The 17,749-nt window shown below is 41.1% G+C and overlaps 1 protein-coding gene across 1 annotated transcript; it reads right to left on the bottom strand.

The window, feature by feature from the left end:
• Window positions 1-32: 32 nt before the first annotated feature.
• On the bottom strand, window positions 33-17,536 carry LOC132978140 (mitogen-activated protein kinase kinase kinase 12-like). Its single transcript, XM_061043205.1, has 14 exons — window positions 17,183-17,536; window positions 14,648-15,189; window positions 11,698-11,881; window positions 11,334-11,525; window positions 10,568-10,726; window positions 8,528-8,686; window positions 8,187-8,295; window positions 6,273-6,382; window positions 5,953-6,069; window positions 5,234-5,371; window positions 3,762-4,470; window positions 3,081-3,148; window positions 2,435-2,735; window positions 33-2,237 (listed from the first exon to the last, which is right to left on the bottom strand). The coding sequence occupies exons 2-14, from the start codon at window positions 15,147-15,149 to the stop codon at window positions 2,151-2,153; spliced, it is 2,835 nt and encodes a 944-aa protein (XP_060899188.1). The 5' UTR covers window positions 15,150-15,189; window positions 17,183-17,536; the 3' UTR covers window positions 33-2,150.
• Between the last annotated feature and the right edge of the window lie 213 nt (window positions 17,537-17,749).

Genomic DNA, 17,749 nt, shown 5'->3' with positions numbered 1-17,749 from the left:
ATCGTGTCAAGTATTTTGTCTGTGCAAGGTGATATTTCACAGGTTGTATTTTATTTAAACTGTTTCTTAAATATATTTACTGTACAGTTACAATAATGCAGTATAAAAAGCAAACGTGAGTCTATACAGGGTTTTTCAATCGGCATCATCATCAGGGGGAAACACATGTACCTCAATGTAGACACTAGAGGGCAGTAGTTTTGCTTTTTGGCAACATCTCATCCTTCGGGAGGATGTTTCAGCTTTACATCTTGGGGCCACAATCAGTTTGAAATGATTTACATATTCAACGTTTAACACCAGATAAAAAAAATAGAAGCTGCCATTTTTAGCTTATTGAGTAGGACCTGATTGGTCAAGGAGTAGAACACAAACTAATTAGCTGCAGTACAGTCAAGAAACCTTGGAACATGTGCATAATAGAAGTCTTATAAAGTGACACAAGAACATTAAAACAGCTTTGTAAGAGCCCTTACACACTGCTGGAAAATGACCGTCAGTTTTGCTGTAGTTCCAGCTGGTAACATCATGACAGACTGACCTTACTGTGAAGTGATCACACAGGCTTTGTGTGTAGGTGTACACAGATTTTAGGAGTTGGTAATAATTGAATAATCAAATTCAAATTGGGGGTCCCAAATGTTAGTCATTTAAACCCACACTGATTAAAAGTAATTTCTGTCCTCTTGAAGGACCTCATCCACAGAAACGCTTGTTTGCTTAGTGTTTTACTTAGTAAGAGATACTTAAAACAGAGGATATGTGCCACACTTTTAAAGTTTCCCAAAATGTCCTAAACATTTCTAAGTTGTGGTTTAGCACATGGCAAACATCATATGGCCACCAGTTTGACTCAGTGGACTTAGTGAGAGCAGAAAACCATTTACGTTTTCTTATCCTAATGTTTATGCTGCTGTTTTGTGTCTCCGTCGTTCACTTTTCTAAACCAGAATCTTAAAATATCTAGCAGAACTGTAAAGTGTTTCTGCTTCTTTTTATTCTATGGATGATTCTATAGTTGATTTTGATGAGTCTAATACTCTGATGAGCTGTAAACCCCCATATCTTCAGAAAGGGGCTTTCAAACTGATAAACACTGCAATACTGTTTTGTTGTTTTTACAAGCCTGTCTGTCCCAACAGAACCCAGCTGTTGTTCTCTTGCTTTGTTTACAGGACACCACATTCTCTACCAGAGCAGACGTATTGCTTTTTTTTTTTTTTTTTTTCTTTGTTCGTCTTTTATCTGTGTTTCGATGCTTGGACATGAACAGCAGCTAGAGTACATTCTATCATCAATAAGCTATTTGAGGTTTAAAACAGAGTAGCGCCACCTAATTAGAAACGTCAGCACCTTTAAATTATACAATCTCACATTTTAAAAATTTGTTCATTTTACAACATCACATATTTACATTTGAACACAAGAGTAGAAAGTGGGAACATAATCCATGTTACAAATATAAATAAAAAATGTAAACATCACAAATTAAGAATGTAAACAATATCATTGATTTCACTGTAAAAAAAAACCAACTAGATTAATCAGTGCATAATCTTTTAAAAGTAAATTTAGTATGACAATGATCAGGAGAAAATCAGTACGTTTCATAAATTAAGTGCAAGCAGCAACATCACAGGCTATGTCAGTAATGTCGACAAAACAACAAGAATAAATAAATGCCCTGAAAAGATTTTAGAATCACATCTGATGCATTGCTGAGAATGAAAATGACACATTTTGATAACGGAGATAAAAACACAAACGGACACAGAAGACGGTTAGAGACGGCCTCTGTCACTGAGGAGTCATTTGAAGAGTTCTTGCAAAATGATCTCAGGCCAGTTGCTATCAAGATCCATCAACTGAGCTTGTTCCCCAATTCAGTTTGCCATTATCGTGATGCAACTATCCTAAAGGGAATAGGATATTCTTTTGTTGCTTTTTTTTATTTATTTCTGAGGATATCATGAATTTGACAAGATGTATTTTTGTTCTTCCCTGTGGTGAAGGAAGCAGGCTTTCATTTCCTGCCTCTGTGCAATGTCCTTGATCATGACTCCATGGATTATACGGTCCAAAAAAGAAAGCAAAAGAGGCATTCACAGGCTGGATCTGCCCTCGTTTGAAGGGGCTGAGGTGCCTGGTTTTCACCAGTTGGTTGGAGGTTGGCTTGGTTCTGCGCTGCCTGAATGGTCCAGCTCTGCACTGTCACAGTCTGAGTCGTCATAGAGGCCCTGGTATGAAGGAACCACAAGAAGGATCTAGATTAAAGCAGAATCTTTAATTTTAAGTACAAAAACATATTCAGGCCTTTTCTCTGCATCTAATTATCCATTACGTATATTCTAGCACGTGTTAGCTGAACATGACATGCCTCTTTTAAAAAAGTCTATATCAAGTTCAATCTTTTTATTCACGCCCTGCAGCCTACCTCGTAATTATGGTCGTTAATAGCGAGCTGGGTTTTGACTTGACGCAGAATGGCCTCCTTCTCAGACATCCCGTCAGATCCCAGCTGGGTCGGGTCAGACGGGTCGGCGGGAATCTCGGAGCCCTGAGACAATAGGTCATCGCTTTTGTCGTCCAGTCGCTCGTCGGTGTTGGTGCTGACTACGTCTGGTGTGCCGCTGTGGGAGTGGTCTGTGGTGTTTCCCTCCTCGCCATCAGACACGGACAAGTTCTCTGAGCTGAAGGTGGACAGGGACTGACATTTGGACATGCTCACAGGACGTCTGAGTGAGAAAACAAGAGGATACGATGACATTAAGTAGTGTGGGTTAAAAGATTACACTGACCCACATGTAAACCAAACACACAGCAGTACTGTGGGACGACCTTCAGGACGACAGTAGAGCTGAACAGAAAGATAATACTTGCAAAATTGTTAAATGCACATTTTTACTGACAAAGTCTAGGTTAAATAGAACACCTCTGTGTGTGTGTGTGTGTGTGTGTGTGTATATACACCATGGGTTCTAGGATTATCTTTTGTTTGGCGTGAGATACATTTATAAGTAATACATTTATGCATAGCAACATACAAACAGTAGATCTAATAATAACTTTGTTTTTCTTACCGTCTCCTTGGCAATTCAACTTCACTGTCCACCTCTCCTTCTTCCTCCTCTGAGGACAGTCCACGTCTCTGTGGGTAAAATAAACAGTTTTCATTAAAACCTCAGAGTTTGCTTGTTTTAGTAAACATGAATGATCCCAACCCCTATTTCTGATGAGATCCCTGAATCATCTCATAAGAAATTCCCATGATGAAATCATTAGTATAAACTTGGTACCACAAGGTGATTTTGAAAACAATGAATCATCAATGTCTTTTCCTAAATATACAAATTGATGACTTATATCAAACTCCTGTAACACATTTATACCCCAAACTGACACTGACAGTTGAAGCCAAACTACTGATATGATTAAGCAACTGTACATAAGTGGCAGAAATGGAATTGAAAATTTGGAAAACCAAAAGTTCTCAGTTTGAAGATCTTTCCCTTTTTTTATTCCATAAGTACATGTTTTGTCCTGCAGCTGTATGCATTTTGCCTGGATGTGCGCACACTGTACACCATAATGTACAAGACATTTTTTTTTATTGTTCTTATTTGTTTTTTGTTTCACTGCCTGTTTTGGCCAAGACACTCAACAAAATGTTTTATTTTAATGTAAATGGGGCTCTAGTGCTGGTTAATAAAAGGTTAAAAAAAAAAAGATGTTGCTTAACCAGGCCGAAGTTTGAGTCTCACCTGACTGCGTGTGACTGCTGCCCTGTAGAGCAGCGCTGCAGGAGTGAGGCGTTGACTTCTGGGTGAACGTGTGATCACTGTCCCCTCCTCCTTCTCTTCCCCATCGTGGGACACACGGGGGTTCCCGTGCGTGGGTGCCCTCCCCGCAGCTGCCCCCCTGCCGCATGGAGAATCAGGGCTGCTGGAGAACGGGATAGAAGCCGCATCTTCGCTGGGCGTGTCACTGCGTGGAGGTGTATCTGCGAGGTCATCAGTCCCTGCACCCACATCCGGCCCTTCCTCTGCACCTTCAGTCCTACTTTCCCCCAACCCGGCTGAGGCGCTCTGACTGCCCGCTCTGTCCAGCCCCGGCCTGAGCTGCCCCTTCCTCCGGCCTTCAGCCTCCAAAGTGGTTGAAATGAGATCCGGGCTCGAGGAGTACATCTTTTTGAGCAACAGGTCATGCTGCAGGCCTCTGAGAGCTGCACTGGGGTCTAAGTGCTGTTTGCTGCTGGGAACGGAGGTGGTGGCGTTGACCATTGCCAATGAAGAAGAGAGAGTGGCCTTCAGCTGAGCCAAGTCCCCGCTGCTGCCTTTTCCAGCCTTCCTGTAGCGGGGTTTTCCTCTGCGTGACCGGCCAGGGGAGGTAGAGCCTTTGTTAGGAATTGTGACCTGGGTCATGGAAGAGTCCAGTTTGGGGAGGATGACCTCAGACTTTAATAGGTCTGGCCTGGAATAGACAGTGAAAATATACAACAATACTTTTTAATACTTTAATACTACTTCTTTAATACTTTTTATGACTACGTACCTTAATGTAAGCTATACATTCATAAATATATGCATTTAGTAAAATGTGTCATTATAAAGAAGAAACATTGTAGTTTAAGGCTAGCTTGAATTTAGCTTCACTGTTTCATCAGCTGGAAAGTTGAATTTGGCTTAACTGTTTTTGTGTATTTAAGCTATCTATCAAAACTATATCAAAACTGTTGTAATACCATATTATAAGATATCAAGCTAAACTTCAGCAAAATTATAATTCTGTTAAAGTATAAGCTAGATGACTGAAGATTTTGATAAACTGTTGTAATGTTGTATAAATTAGCAAGCTAGTTTAGTGTAAAGCTTAACAGAGACAGCAAACAACTCAAACAGAAGTAAATCCAGTATTTATAGAGACTTAACGATGTGGAGTTTGTGATATTATTTTTGTGTGCGCATTTACAGCAGAACACTGGTGTTTATAGGATGGATTCATAATAAATTACAAGGCTCATATTCACAATAGGAGGAACATGCAACCAAGTTCAGGGATGTATCTTTTATAACTAACACACTTAAAGATAAAACTGGAGGTCCATACTGTTTTAGACAATGTGATACTTAGACGTATTGATTGATAGTTTTGGTCTTTTCATTGGATTTAAAAAAAAAAAAAAAAAGTATGTTTAACATACTCTTCAGGCTTAAACAATATTGAGCTGTCTCACCTCTTGCTGTGTGAGGGCAGTTTCTGAGGTACGTTGCGTTTCTTCATGAGTTTCTCCATGGAGTTAGTGGAGGCGGACTGTCTGGAGCTGGGGTGCTTGAAGCAGCCCGGGTACTTCTTGTCCAGTGAATGCTCCCTCCTGATGATTAAACACAGAGCCAATACTGGATTAATGGATGTCAAGGAGTACTCAGCATGGCATAAGAGAGCTCTTTTACACTGCAATGGCCCCGTGTGGCTGGACGTAATGACCATCCACTGCTGATGAGCGGCATTGATGATGAACGTTTCCCCCGCTCTTCATTACAAAAGCACTACTTAACCAGTGTTGATGGGTAAAGCTGTTAGAACAAAACATTTAAGCAACTACAACTCTATTGTAACAGTGTGACAAAAAAACAAAAACGTACTAACTGTGCCTTCTTGATAGAACATTGCTGTATCATGTTACTCTGATTGGGCTTTAGAAAGGCCTTTTCACTCCCAGCCCCCATACAATCTGACAGCAGTTCAGCATTTTAAAAGAATAAATGTTCAGATATGAGAAAAAGACTTTGCATTTTTATTTTGAGTCAATCAAGATCACTTTATGGAGAACGGTTTTCAGATGAAAAGGTATTTTTAGTTCCTCAGCCACATTGAATTCCCTTTGATTACATGATCAAACAACAAAACAGAGAATATTTTTTGAACTGGGCAAAAAATTGTAAGCGTTCATACTTGAGCAGTTCTTTCTCTTTGTTCTCAAGCTGCAGCATGATGGCGTTGAGCTCCATGTAGAGGTTGTTGGCTCTCTCCAGTTTCCTCTCGTAGTGCTCCCGGATGTCGAGTGCATGTCTGTGTGGAGAAGGAAATGATATTTAAATACAAACACTTAAACTACTCTACTTCTACTCTAATGAGAATAAAGTGTTTCTGAACTGTACGCCTATCCTCATCTCTTAGTTAGCTGTGTAGCTATTTTCTAACTCTTCTAACTAAGTGTTTAAAAGGTGTTCATCTCCTTTTTGTGTTTTTTGTGTTCCAGTTTCTTTGCCAACCTTAGTTCTTCTCGGCGTCGTTTGATCAGCTCCTCATCCAGCCTGTGAATACACGTCCCCTCAGACTTGATTTGCTCAAAGTGATGCCTCACCTCATCTCTCCACTCCACCTGAGAAAAATATATAAAAAAAAAAAAACATCAGAGCAGGTTCTAATGACTTACTGATTACAGTCTGTAGTAAAATGGGCTCAGATTGTTTTAAATTACAAAATTTCCTGCCATTACTGTGTATGGAGTATGACTGTACTTAATTTGAGGCGTAATATAAAAACAAATCACATTAATAGCTAGAATAAACTTCACTGCCCCTTCAGGGTGACTGAGTTTCGGGTGTATCATTGGGACCAAAACCCATTAAGCTGTCAGATGATAATCAATACACAAGCAGAGAAACTGAACATGAACCGGCTTGACATGAACACACACAAAAAAAGGCAGCGCGAGCATTTTCTTGTACACAGTGGAGCATGACAGCTGTTATCTGATACCCGTCATATTAAAGGACAAAGGAAGTCCAGATTTACGAGAGCGTGCATGCACATACGTGTGCATAGACTGCATGTGTGTGTATTTCAGCCTTCGCATGAGTGATGCTCTTCTTATTAAGCTAATGGACTCTGTGCGTACTCTCCTACATCTCCCATCCCCTCTTTTCTCCTCTCTCTCTCTCTCTCTCTCTCTCTCTCTCTCTTTCTCTGCTCTCTGCGCCCTGCCATTAAAGCAATCAATACACTCCAGCAGCAAATACTTCTTTCTAACGTCACAAGAAAAATCCATTATGGGGCAGACAGGGGGAGGAAAGGAGAAAAAGGGAGAAATAAAGGATCAATGATAAGTGGACAGAGTGAAAGAGGTTTGTATTTTGCATTATAAGAAATAAAGGGAGGAGACAGAGAGGAAGTGAATTTCATGTTAGTGTTTGTGTGCACTTGTGTGTCCTGATTATACATGCTTGAGTTATAAATGGATCGGTGGTTGTGCATGGATGAGTAAACACATCTCTTCCACACAATTATACTTCTTCTTTAAGTCTACCGCCCTTCATCTGTTTGGGTTTGCAGTTATCCAAGACATTTTTCATTTTTCCTTCCCATCCCCCCACATTGTCACAGGCAGACACACACACCATCCTCCTCCTCCTTCTTCTCCTCCTCCATCACACTGACCTTCTCAATTAGGCTGTGATATGATGGAGGTTGCAAAAGGCCCTCACATGTGTGACAGGGAACAAAGACCGAGGAAGCACAAGTAATACGTTGTGATTGAAAGCACAGGTATTATTAGTGGGCCCCGGAGAGGCCAGGGGCCCCAGTGCAGCTGCACTGCCTGTAATATCTGCAGCAGACTGGAAACCAATGGTGGTGGTCTGACAGAAAATGCCTGCTGTTAACAGAAGATAATTTAAGACGCACACAGAGCTCTTGAGCGCCTGATGCTTGTTGATGTATTTATTAGCTGAGAAGTTGTAGCTTCAATTTTTTCCGACCATTCATCAAACAGTGAGTGAACAGCAATGTCAGCTGTTTTTCTGTCCACCTTCTCTTCGGTCTAAACAAGCTTTGAGAAGCAACATATAATGTTAATCTGAATTAAAGAGATGCCCACATGGTTTAATGGATAGTTCAAGTCAAACTTTAAACAACAAAGATATCTCATTAAGTTTTGGCAAACATGTACATTATAACTATTTCACTGCCATTGTATGCTGACAAACATTGTGGTTAAAATAACACAACTCTGACATGAGTAAATGAAACTGAAAAGGCAAGTAGTCACTGTAGTTTTTTATCCTCTTAATCTCTCTAACTCAGTCTAAATAAATAGCTTAAAAACTCTTATCTAATTGAACCCATCCTGTACATGTCAATGAGCTGTTGTGTTTGTGCTGTGGACAGAGATAAATGCAGCTTACCTGAGACTGGAAGTACGTTTCTTGTGGCGTGCACAGGATATCTGCTGAGGCGATGTCCAGGTGCAGGAGAATCTGTCGGAAGGAAGGCCTGTTTCTTGGCTTGCAGTTCCTGTGAACAAATTAAACCAATTTTTTATCAGTCACGAAGAAACACGGACCTGAACGACCTTTCCTCTCATATAATCCTTCTCTTGTCCTTCTCTGGACAACTTTTCCTCTCTCTCAGCTTAATTAAAGCTTTCAACTTCATTACATTCTCTTTGTGCTGATGCTTCAACTTTCTTTTTTCCGTATCCCAACTCAACCCTCTCTGCCCCCCCCCCCCCCTCCCGCCTGCTCACCAGCATTGCCTGAGAAGCAGTTTGAAGCTGTCTGGACAGCTGTCAGGTACAGGCAGCTGCAGACTGTTGTTGCCCACTCCCCAGATGATAGCCGAGGAGTCCACATCCTTATAGGGCACCTCTCCTGTCAGCATCTCCCACAGGACGACACCGAACGACCTGCGGAAGAGATTTAGCATCCTTACTTTTCTGACAGTGGGATGAAGATGTAACATGACAGTATAAGAGGAAACATGACTAAAATATCACATTTTTGACTGTGCAGAAATTATTCTTTATATTTAGATTACCACTGTTTTCTAAGAACTGTAAAAAGCCTTTGATGCTTATACCTTATATGCAGCTGAAGTTTTATCAAGACTTAATATGTTACATAAATTGGGAACATGTGACTCTGATTTGATTCTTCATGTCTCTACAGCTCTCTGTTTCATTGATGACTTTCATCTCTTCCTCTGTTTGTTTGGGGTTCGACAGTGTTGGCCCCAAGGGGAAGGTAACTAAGGAAAGTCTGTTGATGGTGACTCCTGTGTTGCCATGGGGACCATGAACCGTAACCAAGGTACCAATAGCATCCATGCAGGGTCGAGTGGGGGAAGAGGGATGTTGTGTTTTGATGAGTATTTTTAGATTCCTTCCATGTCCTTGTTTATGATTCATGATATTAACGCACAAGCAGAGAAGACTGTGATGTTATGAATCAAATATACGCTTCGAATACCATGATGGATAACAGCAATGTGACTTGAATATTTTAATATACTGTAGTTAGTAAGTTCAGAAAGGTAAAGAACGATTCATGTGTCATTCCTGCGTGACTAACTGCAGTTCAACTTCAAGTATTTGCCAAAGGAACTGGACTGGTTGACGTTTCACCTTCAAGATTGAAGGTGAAACGATTTTCAACCAGTCCAGTTACTTTGGATCAAGCTTCGAATTTACCATGACCTGGATGACTAAAAACCCACACAGACAACTTCAAGTATTATCATTTTCACCCTAGGACAGAAAAATGTGTTTATGTTCGTTGTGACATAATTTGAGATTGATAATTTTTTCCACAGAACTGGAGGCTGTATAACCAAATAAAGCCACTTCTTGCTCTGCTCCATGATGACATGAAGCATTACAATGGAGTTAGTCATGTAGGTGCTGTTCTGTTAACAAATGCCCTGATGTAATAATAGCATTCATGTGTTGTTATGTTGTGCACCTTTTGATTTAGATATCGATATGTATGTTTTTAATTCTAATTCTGCGTTAAGGATTAAGCTCATAGCCTTTCATTTTTTTTGGTCTAGTAATTGAGGGTATCGTTTCTTTTGTCGCCTTTTTTTCTTGTATAAAAATATGATATAATGAATAAACTGCAAGAATATATATTGTTGAATTGTATTTAATTCTGTTAAAGTTAAGTTCTACCCCTTCAATTTTAGTATTAATCCTTGTATACAAGATAATACTTGACAACAGCTTCTCCTCCTCTGAGTCATTCTTTGTTGTGTGGACTAGTACAGCATTTACATAAGTTTAAAGAAAACTCTGAAGTATACAGCCATGTTTTTTTTTTCCTTTTCTTTCTGCATCAAAAGCTTTTTAATCCTGTTTTCACTTCTCTGCTAATGCACTGCTGGCTCTGGGCCAAACCCTCCGCAGGCTTGGAAGGTTATTCCAGCCTCTCCTGAGCACTGCAGCATCTGGCAAATCAATTATTAAATTAGCCTGCGTTCCTTTCAGGACGGAGAGGAAGAGTGATGGAGGGATGCAGGGAGGGAGAGACAGGAGGAGGATGTATTGAGGAGGGGGAGGTCGGGGCTTAACACAGGGCAACCCATCAGATATGGCAGAGGCCCTATAGAGTTTCATGTAATGAGATATTGGACATATTACTGAATAGATTTTCTGGAAATAAGATCCTGAGCTCCATACTGTAGTAGACTGTAACTAATGAGATGTTATGACGGATAAGACAGACCATAATAATAACTGTAGTGGTCTCACAGTGCAGAGTGGACAGGACAAAGGGGTTACAACACCTACCATATATCCACCTTCTCTGAGACAGGTTCGTTGCGTATGACCTCAGGAGCCATCCAGGCCACCGTACCGGCAAAGGACATTTTTGTGCTCTTGTCACTGAGCTCTTTGGACGTGCCGAAATCAGAAATCTTCACTGAGTCGTCATACGTGATTAGCATGCTGAAATGAAAAATTGAACATAAGGTTTAGCAATATGTCTTGTAACAAATGGATCAGAAGTGTGCAGTATATTTCAGAGTTGACATTTGAAACTTAATTAAAGCATCTAAATATCGGCCCATTTCATTATATCTATGTAACGCTAGGGTTCCCAACCTCTGGGTGGGGATTATGGAAATGATTAAATGAATAATAAGAAAGAAAAAAATATGCATCTGCTACACAAAATTATGTTAGTTTTTTTATGGACTCCATGTCTTAAACTGGATAATTTGATCACTTTCTGGTGGTATAAGTGCCCAAATGAATGGATGGACAAAAAGATTCAATCTATAAAGTGGGTTTGGGAACATAAATGGTCAGACATTGAGGTTTCATGCTTGACAAATAAAGAAGAAAGAGCACAATAAGGCCTGTTATTTCTGAACGTGAGACTTCTCACTGCTTAAAATTTAAATCTCCTGCAAAATGTTGACGCTATTGACTTTGACGAGTCAAATGGTATATGTTTTGAACTACACCAAGCAGCTTCATTAGCTATTAAGCAACCTGTTTGCGTGAACATTATGATTTACACTTGAATGACACAGCTGTATATAAAACTCACTTTGGTGACTTGAGGTCTCTGTGGATGATCTTGTGGAGGTGAAGGTAGTTCATCCCCCCTGCGATGCCCATGGCCCAGTCCATGAGCAGGGACGGGTGGATCTTCCTGCCCGCTCTCAGCACCTCATACAGCTGACCCTGAGCACAGTACTCCATGAGGATGCAGTAACATGGAGCCTGGGTGCAAATACCCCTGAGAGTGTACAGAAGTAATCACAGTGTGTAATGAATGGACAGTGTCACATATACATCTTTGGGTATATAATTCACTTCACAATATAGAAAGACATTAGATAAAAAAAAAACTCTTAAGACATTTTTTTTACTGTAAAATATAAAATCATTGAAAGATCATTTCCACTAACTTGAAGGTGATGATGTTTGGGTGTTTGAGCTTGCGCAGGTGTTTGATATCCGTCTCTTTGATGTTTCGTACTTTCTTTACGGCCACTTCCTGTCCGTGCAGTTTGCCCAGAAAGACGGCACCCTGAGCTCCACTACCCACCCACTGAAGGTCAGATATCTCCTCAAAGGGGACCTCCCACGCCTCTGAGATTGGGAAAAGAGAAAGGGGGAAAGTAGATAAGTATTTTAATAAATACAACAACCTCAGCTGCAAACTCATATGTTTAGCTCGATATGTTAACTAAACACCAGACCATGTTTAAGAACATAATAACAATAATAACATATATTCTTTATGTTGTTAATATCATAGTATATAATTTATCTCAGTAAACTTACACTATTTATTGTTATGGTTAGTTTTGCTATATCCTTGCCTAGTAACTTTATGGAGTATGTAGTGGACTTTTACGCCACTCTTTTTATACTTCAAAGGAATACATTATTTTGAAAAATTAATTTTCTGCTTTTTTTTTTTAGTAGAGTTTGAGATAAAAACATTGATAACACTCGTGTGTCAATTTACTATTCAGCTATAGCTAGCATCTTGTTAGCCTAGCTCGGCATGAAGACTGGAGACAGAGGGAAACAGAATATTTGCCATAAAGACATGAAAGTGATATAAACCTTTTCATATATCTCCCAAAATGAAATTGATTGAAGATTTGTCCTAAAATTAAAGACTGAAATTATATTCATGGTTCAATCTGGATGTGAAACTTAAGCTAGAGGCAGCTCCACAGCAGGCTTAGCTTTTTGGCAAAAGTTAGCTGTACCCTGGCTCTAACAGTCATCACAGAGTCCAGGTTGATATCTTGTTCTGTAGTTGAACCTCACCTTAACCTAAGACTCAGGCTGTGCAGGGAGACAGACAGGGAGCTCTAATCTCCAGTGAGTAATTCTCCCTCAGCCTCCTAAATCCTGCTTAGTGCCATTGTGGGGCTGATGCGAAACAGGGGTCCAACACTCAGGAGAGGGCTGGAAGAGGGAAGGGATTTGGGAGCCTAATGTGAATGTACGCTGAATAGGGAGGTGGAGGGCTACTAGTGACGTTAGTTGTGGTTGAAGCTGTGTGTAAAGAAAAACAAAAAGGAAGGGGGATTCCCAGTGGGTCAGCAGGGGTCCATGTGGCCAAAGACAGACTATTAATACAGAGAAAATGTACAGCCTGCTCTGCTGCTGTTCCTCACAATGGCAGATTTAGACCCATTTATCATATTAATAAGGATGAAATGAAATATTTATGTTCTCCAATAACAGATTGAAGACCCAATCTCTAATGAGCCCCTTAAATGTCCCCCAGTACAGACATAAGGACACATCTTACACACCAGAATAATGCCAGGTCTGCTTTGTTTGATCTTGTAAAATAAAATGAAGAAATTGAGAGCATCGCCAGGCCCCCCGCTGTCCTTGAAAATCAATACAGGATTGACATTTTTTCTTGCTTTCTATTGTGCTGCATTGTGCCTTCAAATCAAAGCTTAAGAATAGAACATTTTGATATGGCAGACAGCTTTTCAGTGGCAATACCCCTATTTATTTCACTTTTATAATATCTGTTTTGCTCTTGTCATGCTGCACAGAGGAGGATAGCAGCAAGGTGCAGATGGATGGGAGTGATAAGGGCACCGGATGAAAAGGAAAGGAAAGGAGACAATGAGAGATGGAAAGAAGGAGGAGGAGGAGGGGAGCGGAGAGAGGAGATGTGGAAGTCAAATTGGTGATAAAAAATCAGAAGGCTATAAAGACAAGAGACGTATAAATCTGCCACCTTCAAGTCTGATTCATGGTACGGTATTTATTTTATCCAGTTTATTTTTGGCATCTTATCTGACTTTATATGTTTTTTTTGTCAGAGCAAAAAGATATTAACTGCTCCTATTTGTTGGTGTGTTTATGTGTGCATCCTTGTACACATACGTGTGTGTGTGTGCGTGTGTCAGGTTTGCGTTAATAGAGATGAGAGGAGCAGGGTCAGAGCGTGGCCATACATAATTCATGAGGCAGATTTGGCAGAGGAGTCCCAGGGGAGATCTGCGCTATTGTAGTGGCTGCAGACATAAACAACACAGCGTCACAGGGAGCTAGTTTCATTAAGGGGGTAGGTGGGAGTGGGAGGAAGGTGGGAGTGTGAGGAAGGTGGGGGAAAAAAAAAAAAATCAGGGTACAATAAGCCCCTTACAGCTTTGATAGAGTCTCTCTATGGCTGCAGCTCCTTCACGTCAAGGGAAGTGTTTGTTTACAAGATGGCCTTTGTGGGAGTCAATCTTTACAAGCCGTTTAATATAATTAAACTGGGTAATATAATACAATTCATTATTTTTTAATCTTAAACCATTCACACTGTCCTCTTATCCCTTAGATTCTTCGTTCATTGTTGTACCCCATAGTCTACTGATTTAAATTCCTGTCTTTAATACTCTATCTTGGCCCATTCTTGCTTCACTTTTTCTTCATTTGGATTTATCTACTTTTATTCATTTCTAAGGAAACTAAGGTACACACTCAAACACGCTCACACATACACACACTAGTCTCGAATTCACTGTAATCATCTTTTGTTTGTTTGTTTGCTGGCTGGCTATTAGTCTGATGAATTATGTACTAATAATGTGTTCTTTGTCTGTTATTTATTCACATCCGACATGTTGCTCGTGATTAAGTATAGTATGCTATCAGTTTTTTTCCCCCTTGCTATCTGCTCACTGTATGTTTCTACATCTGTCCCATTTTATGGACTTAGCAATAAAAAAGGGATTCCTTCATTAAGTTTATCAAAACATTCCTGACTAAGATCAAATGGAAGCGAAATGGTTCCTGTTATAGGAAAACTAAAAGAAAACATTCATTGTGATGAGAGTGTTTTTTTTGCCTTTAAGTTGAGATGTATTTGACTAATACACTTACCATCCAGGTTGTGCTTGTGCTCTGTGGAGTAAGCTTTCCCAATCATAGTCCAGACAGGCCGCAGACACCCAAACAGCCCTTCCAGAAACCCTCCTCCCCCTCCTGACTGGCACTGTAACCTGGCGTCATCCGCATGGCTCCGTACTACACTGCCGTCCACATCCTGTCCCTGTCCCTCCGTCATCCCAGGACTCCCATCGTGCTCATGAAGCTTCAGTACGCTGTTGGCAAAGTGCTCCTGTTGTTCCTCGCCTGGCGTCTGGTTGTGTCCGGGAGTCTGACCCTCTCCTCCACCTCCTCCTCCTCCACCCCCAGACTCGACGGCCCCTCCAGTGTCTATCGATAGGACATTGCGAAGAACGCACTGGGTCGGGGTCAAGTCCATTTCAGGGGTGCAGGGTGTCACGGCATCGAGGGCGCGGAAGGATGGGGGATCAGAGAGAGGTGAGTTGAAGCCGGAAAGAGACGGAGAGGGGGCACGAGGTTCGTGAATAAGCGCCATGGGGGCTTGTGGGCATCAGCTGAATGAGAGAACTGGGAATCTTGATGGAGAAAGATAAACAGAAATGAGGAAGAAACTATTATAAATCAAATCAAGCACTCAATCAAATCATTCTTATTTATAAAGCAACAAATCACAACAAATGGTATCCCTTGAAAATGTACATGGAGCAGGTCTTGGCGATACTGGCCAAAAATGCTAGTTTGGCTCAATATGGGCTTTGTAGGAGAGTATCACTTTGTGAAGATGATTCTTTAGGCCTCCTTTAGGTTGAAGTTTTGGCTGAACCGAGCTATAATAAAAGGCAGAGGAACATGCATCAATCGACGACTAACAAATCGAGGTAGGCAACAAGGTCCTCGAGGTGTGATCAATAAATACACTTTCATGCTCCTCGCTATGCTCCTCTGGATCCAATCCAATTTTTGTTGTCTAGTGTCAATTAAAATGAGATTTGTAGCTTTCAATAAAAATGTACATGAAGGATTGGGTATGGGGTGTGTTGTGAAGGACACATTTCTAGGAGTCAATTAAAACATCATCAGCATAGAAGCGAAAAAATCACATGCAAATTTCCCTCAGTTTCAAACAACTCTGAAATAAAAATGTACTGCTTTCTGGTTATTTTTGTCAAATGAAATACAGATAAAGATATGAGTAAAGTGGTTTTAACCGTACATGTGGCTAGTGATCAGGATGAGTCATCGGTTATGATCACTGAAGATATCAAATCAATACTACAAAGTGAAACATGAGACAGGATGTGTGGATGAAGGATAACAGGGTAGCCTGTGTGTACCATAAATTATTGAAAGCCTCAGATAGGCACCAGCTTTGATAAAGTGAGCAAACCCCCTTTCCTGTTTAAACTTGACAACCATATGTAGGTGCCGCAGCATCTCAATGATGAGGAAAACCAATGTTGTGTAGGGAGAATGGTGCCACAGCTGGTTATTTACGTCCTCCACTAGAAGCATCACTGGTATGTTAAAATGGCTGAGATCAGATGATCGAGAGAAATCTGCAAGGCCTCTTCAAAGCTTATCATTTCTCCAAGGACGCCAGCATACATGCTCGGCTGAGAGTGAAAATGCATTATCTCTTGTCAGAGCCTTTTCAAGTGATCCACTCTCCCTTAGCTTTCTCTGACAGAAACAAGTAATGGGCTTTACCTGCTGTGCAAAAATAATGATACAACTCAAAACCCTGACCAGTACTATGATGTTCTCTTGTATGGCATCTGAGACAAAACAAACACGTTTTCTTTCCTGGTGTTCATTTAGTCGTTGTGCGTGGTAATTCAGGTGTCTTACATTTAATTGAAGGTCATTTAAAAAAAATAAAAAAATAAATGTACTTATTGAGATTATTATAATGATACTGTGCCTATTACTCTCACTTTCATAAATGTGCACGCATCTGGTATGATCAGCTGACTGCATCTTGATACCACTACCTAGAGCAGTATAGCCTATAACATCAAGCCTGTAATTCATAACATGGGAAGAGGAAAATCACATGGATGCTCCGCAACAAGACAAACACAGCCTAGAGGATTCATTAACCGAACCCACCCCCTTGCAAGGCTCAAAGTGTGGAAAAAACATTCTCATTATAATTTTCAGCGCAGAGACAAAACTAACCACTGAGACACATCTGGTGTCTGAAACCTGGAATAATCACAAATCATTCACATCCCACTGCCTCCTGTCTGTTAATAGCCCTGCACTGGCTCTTCTTTCTGGGTATCAGCTGCGGAAGAAGCAGCAGCATGAGCAGGAGGAGGCTACGGTCTGATGCAGGCCGGTGCATTGTGGATGTGTCGGAGGGGTTTCATGTGCGCATCATCGCTTCTCCTCGCACCTCCTGCGGTTAAGATGCACCTTGAAGCATCACTGACACACAAGTCACAGCTAGGCTATACTTTTGAAATCTACAGTCCAATAACCAATACGTTCAAGGAGATTAGATTAGCTGCCATTTCTCGCTGCTGATGACGCGAAAACGGTGCCAATATAAAAAATAAATCCTACCTTAGTGCTGACAGCTGACCTCCATCGTTCGTGACTGCAAAATCGTATTCCACGGTGTATTTCTAGTAAGATTTAAATTCTAATGAGCGTAACCTTAAAACTGTCCTTGTCTGCGTTTTAACGTGAAATCAGCATCCACGCTCTTTCCTCGTCGTTCTCCTCTCTGCATCCAGTGAGCTTCCTCCACCCTGAAGATTTGCGTTTCTCCACCTGCGCGCAGTAAACACGGACACAGCTCGGTTCGCTTGTTTTTCCTACACCTCCTCCACCTTCTTTACCACTCTCCTCTTGAGGATGCGATGTGCGCACACTCAGGAATCCATATACGGGCTATCTCACCTATAGTAAACACGACTGAAGCAGTGAGAGAGAGAGAGGATAGAGGTGTGGGAGGGATGGAGGATGGGAGGGTGGGGGCAGTGTTGTGGTCCTCCTATCAGAGCAGAAATGCGCCGTGACGAGCTCAGCCCGGTGAGACACGGGACAACAACCGCAGGTAAACGGGCTTCTGTGAGCGTGAGGCTACTCTCGAGAAGGGGGGGGGGGGGGGGGGGGGGGTCGACCGGT

Source organism: Labrus mixtus, chromosome 7 (genome assembly GCF_963584025.1).
Source record: "Labrus mixtus chromosome 7, fLabMix1.1, whole genome shotgun sequence".
Classification (NCBI taxonomy): Eukaryota; Metazoa; Chordata; class Actinopteri; order Labriformes; family Labridae; genus Labrus; species Labrus mixtus.
This window is presented reverse-complemented; position numbering and strand designations above follow the sequence as displayed.

Coding starts and splice junctions, on each gene's coding strand:
- LOC132978140 (XM_061043205.1), bottom strand. CDS start 15,149: ATGGCGCTTATTCACGAACCTCGTGCCCCCTCTCCGTCTCTTTCCGGC. Junction 11,882..14,647: donor GCACAAGCACAACCTGGATG/GTAAGTGTATTA, acceptor TCCCAATCTCAG/AGGCGTGGGAGGTCCCCTTT. Junction 2,238..2,434: donor TTAACGACCATAATTACGAG/GTAGGCTGCAGG, acceptor CCTTCATACCAG/GGCCTCTATGACGACTCAGA.